Below are 6,000 nucleotides of genomic sequence, written 5' to 3'. Positions count from 1 at the left end.
AGGGGGGCGTGGCCGTCTGGGAGACGGCCAATGGCGGCGGACGGGGGCGTGGTCGTCGGGGAGGCGGCCAATGGCGACGTGTGGGGGCGTGGCCGTCGCGGCGACAGCCAATAGCGGCGGAAGGGGGCGTGGCCGTCTCGGCGACAGCCAATGGCGACGTGTGGGGGCGTGGCCGTCCGGGCGGCAGCCAATGGCGGCGGGAAGGGGCGCGGCCGTCTGGGCGGCAGCCAATGGCGGCGGTCGGGGGCGGTCGGGGGCGGGGCCGTCGGAGGAGACACTATTGTTGATGAAGAGCGGCGGCGGCGGCGCTGGTCCCGGTGCCCCCGGCGGTCCTCCCGGAGGGCTCCCCGGCGGTGGCGGCGGCGGGCCCGCCGTGCCCCGCGTTGGGATCGGAGGAGGAGGAGGAGGAGGAGGACGATGGCTCAGCGAGCGCGGCGGCCGGGCTCCCCCGGGGCCTCCGCCCTCCCCCCGAACGCCAACGCCAACGGCGCGGGCGCGGGAGGCCGCCCGCAGCCCATGCGGGCCACGGTTCCCTTCCAGCTGAAGCCGCAGCAGCAGCAGCAGCAGCAGCAACATGGCAGCCCCACGCGGGCCGCCGCCGCCAACAACAACAACAACGGCGGCGGGCCGCCCTCCGCCGCCGCCGCCTCCTCCTCCTCCTCCTCCTCCGCCGCCGCGCGGACGAGCCCCGCGGGGTCCACGCAGACGGGAGCGCCCCCCGGGCCCGCGTCCGCGCCCCCGCCGCCCGCGCCCCCGCCGCCGCCGCCGCCCCCGCCGCCGCCGCCCCCGCCGCCCCCGCCTTGCGGCCCGTCGGCCCCGTCGGCCCCGTCGGCCCCGTCGGCCCCGTCCTTGTGGGCGGGGGAGGCGGCGGGCGGGGGCTGCGGGCGGGTGCGGCCGGCGCGGAGATCCCCCGACCCCGGACGCGCCTCCCCGGAGAGGAGGAGCCCCGGATCCCCGGGCTGCAGACCAGGTACCCGCCCGGGGGCGGCCGGGGGGGAAAGGGCGGGAGCGCGCGCGTCCCCGAGGCGATGGGGGGCCGGGACCCTCCCGCGCCCCCCCCCCCAGGACCAGCCTGGCCCCCCCCCCCCCGCCTCCCTCCGCCGACTCCCCGGCCGCCGACTCCCCGGCCGCTGACTCTCCGGCCGCTGACTCTCTGCTGAGCGCTTGGGACAGGACCATCCGACTTGCCGAGCGCTTCCTCTCTGCAAAACACTCTGCCAAGCGCCTGGGAAAGGACAGGCGGACTTACCGAGCGCTTACTCGGTGCAGAGCACTCTGCTGAGCGCTGGGGAAAGGACGGTCGGACTGACATTCCCCCCCCCCCCCCAACACACACACCAGACCCGCCTGGCTCCCCTTCATAATAAAGCGGAGGGGTGGGCCGGGCTCCCTCCGCTCCATCCCTTCATTCAGTCCGACTCCCCGACCAAAGCACTCTGCTAAGCGCTTAGGAAAGGGCAGTCGGACTTGCCATGGGTTGCACTCTGCTAAGCGCTTAGGAAAGGACAGTCGGACTTAGCGAGTGCTTACTCTCTGCCAAGCACGCTGCTGAGCGTTTAGCAAAGGACAGTCGGACTTGCCGAGCGCTTACTCTGTGCAAAGCACTCTGCTGAGCGCTTGGGAGAGGACACTCGGACTTACCGAGCCGTTACTCCGCGCAAAGCACTCTACTAAGCGCCTGGGAAAGGACAGTCGGCCCGACACCCGCCCCCCCAAACCAAGGACCCGCCTGGCTCCCCTTAATAATGAATAGGAGGAGAGGGCAGGGCTCCCTCCACTCCATCCATCCATTCATTCATTCAATGGGACTTAGCGAGACCTTACTCTGTGCAAAGCACTCTACTAAGCGCTTGGGAAAGGACAGTCGCACACCCCGCCCCACTGCCGCCGCTCACCTCCTCCTCCCTGGGCCTCCAGCTCCTCTGTCTCACCGCCAACCCCTGGCCCACATCCTGCCTCCTCAAATAATAATGGTATTTATCAAGCACTTACTATGTGCCAAGCACTCTTCTAAGAGCGGGGGAGGATACAAGGGCATCAGGTCGTCCCACGTGGGGCTCCCAGTCTTCATCCCCATTTTACAGATGAGGGAACCGAGGGACAGAGAAGTGAAGTAACTCGCCCAGAGTCACCCAGCTGACAAGGGGTTGAGCGGGGATTTGAACCTATGACCTTTGACTCCCGAGCCCGGGCTCTTTCCACCGAGCCATGCTGCTTCTCTCCACCAGATCCTGCTTCTCTCCACCAGATCCACTGGGCAATCTCACCCCTCCCCCCACCCCCCACCCCCCAAGCCCTTGCGAAGGCTCACCTCCTCCAGGAGGCCTGCCCAGCCTGAGCCCCCCCTTGTCCTCAGCTCTCCCTCCCTTCGGACTGGCTCCCTTTGCCCTTTTCCCCCCTCTCCCCTTGCCCCACAGCACCTATGTACAGATCTGTCACTTTATTTATTTCTATTGATGTCCATTTATATGAACTGATGTCTACCTCCCCCTACCCCCCATACCGACCTCATTGTGGGCAGGGATTGTCACCCTTTATTGCTGTAGTGTACTTTCCCAAGCGCTTAGTACAGTGCTCTGCTCTCAGGAAGCACTCAATAAATACGACTGAATGAAAGAATGGATGAACAGAGTGTAAAAGACATTCCTGCCCACAATGAGCCCTCCTCTCCCTCCTGCTACCAAACCCCGGCCATGAAACAGGCTGGGGGTTGGGGTTGAGAAGCCTGATTCTGTCGGCTTTGTTTAATCAAACGGCTAGGATTGTGTTAGCCCGATGAGCCTCCTGACCTTCTTCCTCGACAGTATCAAATTGAGAATCTTAAATGCCCCAGCAGAGCAAACTTTGATCCGTGGAGGGAGACTTTTCTTTTTAAAAAAAACAAATCGCAACAAAGAACTAGGAGCTGTAGAAACTTCTCCCTTATCAGTTGTTGATCTCCTGGCCGGGAGAGGAGGATGCCCTTTGGTAATGGAGAGGACCGCGGGGAGAGAGAGCCGAAGGCAATTAGAAAGATCGGTGAACGTGGCCATTTCCCAGAATGAACCTGGCACTGATAATCTCTCCATCAGTAGTGTTGACCGAGCGGCCGCTAGGCCCAGAGCAAGCGCTTGGCGGAGTACGATGATAGAATTAGAGAGAGGCTGAAATGAAATTCAGGTGGGAGGAACTAATAGAGTGTAAAGATATGTACATAAAAGCTGGGGAGATGAGCGATTAATCCTGGAAAGCCTCCCGGAGGAGGTGTGATTTCAGAAGGGCTTTGACGATGGGGAGAGAGGTGGTCAGGTGGATGGGGGTGGGAGGAGTTTGTTAGGAGGGGTGAGCCGGAGGTCAGCAGTGGGAGAGATGAGAACAAAGCCCAGTGAGTAGGTTGACTTGACCAGGAAAAGAGAGAATGAGAGCTGGAGTACGCTGGGAAAAGGGAGTGGAAAAAATAGGTCCAAGAGAGCTGATTCGCGGACCTGCGGTATTTAGGGGCTGATTTACAGATCTGTGGCTGGTGATAGCCTTCAAGTACGTACCTATGAATCCAATTTGCTGCCTGTAAACTTGTTGGAGTTTTCGGTTTGTATTTAATAATAATAATGTTGGTATTTGTTAAGCTTACTATGTGCAGATCACTGTTCTAAGCGCTGGGGTAGATACAGGTTGTCCCACGTGAGGCTCACAGTTAATCCCCATTTTAACGATGAGGGAACTGAGGCACAGAGAAGGGAAGTGACTTGCCCACCCTCACCCAGCTGACCAGTGGCAGAGCTGGGATTCGAACCCATGAACTCTGACTCTCAAGCCCAGACTCTTTCCACTGAGCCACGCTGCTTCTCTCTTTATTTGAGCTGGGCATTCACTTGCACATCTGTCTGTTTGATTCTTCCGCTTCTCCGTTTGGGGCTCCGTAGATACACTTGGCCTTGATGGGTGAAAGAAAGATCAAGCCTGACAAGTGGAGTAATCTTACTTGTAAATAACCCATAGAAGGCAGAAAGTTAGTGAGCTAGAAGATCAAAGAAAGAAGTAAGCCAAGGGTGGCCCTCATGCCAAAGGCAGGGTACTCTTGTTTGAACTAAGCCAAGCTTGGTCGAGCTCTTCTCGTTTTTGTGAACCCTTTCTACAAAAGGTGGGGAAGCAGAGGCAGTTGCCAAAAGAGAGTAGAAGAGGCTCAGAATTAATGGGAGGCATAATTGAAGAGCAACAAACAGAAGAAATATTAAAGAAGGATGACTGGAGAAAGAGTTTATAATAATTCTGGTATTTAAGTGCTTACTATAATAATCATCATCCTCATAATGCTGGTATCTGTTAAGCACTTACTCTGTGCCAAGCACCATTCTAAGCACTGGGGTAGGTACAAGGTCTAAGCACTAGAGTAGATACAAGTTAATCAGGTTAGACACAGTCCCTGACCCACATGAGGCTCACAGTCTTAATCTCCGTTTTACAGATGAGATCACTGAGCCACAGAGCAGTTAAGTGACTTGCCCAAAGTCACGCAGCTGACAAGTGGCGGAGCCGGGATTAGAACCCACGACCTCTGACTCCCAAGCCCGGGCTCTCTCCACTGAACCACATGTGCCAAGCCAGGTACTAATCAGGTCCCCATGGGGCTCACGGTCTAAGTAGGAGGGAAAACAGTGAATCTCCATTTTGCAGTTGAGGGATCTGAGGCGCAGAGAAGTGAAGTGACTTGCCCAACGTAGCACAGCAGGTAAGTGGTGGAGCCGGGATTAGAACCCAGGTCTTCTGATTTCCAGGACCGGGCTCTAGCCACTAGGCCATGCTGCATCCCTTTTTAAGGAGTTTGGGCTGGCCGTTCCAGAGCCCCCTGATGGGGTTCATCCTCCCCTTGCCCTAGTGAATGTCCGACTGAATGTTCAGTGGGTTTTAGTAGCCTGAAATACTGATTTTTACGCCACATTTCTAGTCCTTTTTCTTTTCCTTTTCCTTGGGGGCCACGCGGGAAACTGTCCTGCTCCTCTCGGAATAAAGGTGCCACTAACCAGTGCTTGAGAAGCAGCGTGGCTTAGTGGAAAGAGCACGGGCTTTGGAGTCAGAGGTCATGGGTTCGAATCCCGGCTCGGTCACTTGTCAGCTGTGTGACTTTGGGCAAGTCACTTAACTTCTCGGTGCCTCAGTTACCTCATCTGTAAAATGGGGATGCAGACTGTGAGCCCCACGTGGGACAACCCGATTCCCCTGTGTCTACCCCAGCGCTTAGAACAGTGCTCTGCACATAGTAAGCGCTTAACAAATACCAACATTATTATTGTTGACCGTTCCAGACTAAATAGGCATCTTGGAAGTTTTTAAGGGAGAACCTTGGAGAAGAAAATATTTTTTGCTTCCCTTTGGGAATGTTTTAGAGTTTTGGGTGCATCTTTATGTGAAAACGGATTCTGAAGTCGTATCGACCTCTTGTCAATCAATTGTATTTATTGAGCACTGCACTATTCGCTCAGGCTAGTACAGCAGGTTTGGAGACTTGATCCCTGCCTGGGAGGGAGCTCGCTTTCAACTCTCGGTTCCTCTCAGGAAGCTTTTCCAGATTGCCCTAGGAGCCAGCCACAATCCACAGCCCGCCGGCCCTTCCCCCTCAACTCCGATGATATTATCCGTTGACCTATCATTATGATTATTGTGATATTATCCGGCGACGTATTTACGGGGTTTCTCGACCGCCTTACTTCCCGGACAAGATGGACACTGCTTTCTAGTAGGCTCTGTGCCTGCTCTTTAATGTGGAAACCAAGTTATGCACCCTCTGGGCACCCAGCGGGCATGTCTTCATAGGCAGCTAGCTGTATCATCCCTTAGGATCATAATTTACAGTCATGACGGTGAGTTCCAAATGTGTTTCCCTGGTATTTGGGTCACGTGACCCAACGGAGCGGGGAGCAGCCCGGATTGACTAATGCAGTCAGCCGGGCCGACCGCGATAAGGAGCGCCGATGGCCCGGCCCCGGTTCTGACTTGCTTCGCGTCTCGGGAGTGAGCACCGAG

At 57.2% G+C, this 6,000-nt stretch overlaps 1 protein-coding gene across 1 annotated transcript in view; it reads left to right on the top strand.

The window, feature by feature from the left end:
- Nucleotides 1-351: 351 nt before the first annotated feature.
- Nucleotides 352-6,000, top strand: part of FAM117B (family with sequence similarity 117 member B) — a 75,260-nt gene continuing 69,611 nt past the window's right edge. Inside the window, exons 1-2 of the mRNA XM_029069679.2 lie at nt 352-645; nt 865-970. Of these exons, the coding sequence (XP_028925512.1) occupies nt 418-645; nt 865-970 (334 nt within the window). The 5' untranslated portion in view covers nt 352-417. The remainder of the gene's footprint in view (nt 646-864; nt 971-6,000) is intronic.

Source organism: Ornithorhynchus anatinus, chromosome 7 (genome assembly GCF_004115215.2).
Source record: "Ornithorhynchus anatinus isolate Pmale09 chromosome 7, mOrnAna1.pri.v4, whole genome shotgun sequence".
Lineage (NCBI taxonomy): Eukaryota > Metazoa > Chordata > Mammalia > Monotremata > Ornithorhynchidae > Ornithorhynchus > Ornithorhynchus anatinus.
Note: the sequence above shows the minus strand (reverse complement) of the source record. Positions and strands in the feature narration are given on the sequence as shown.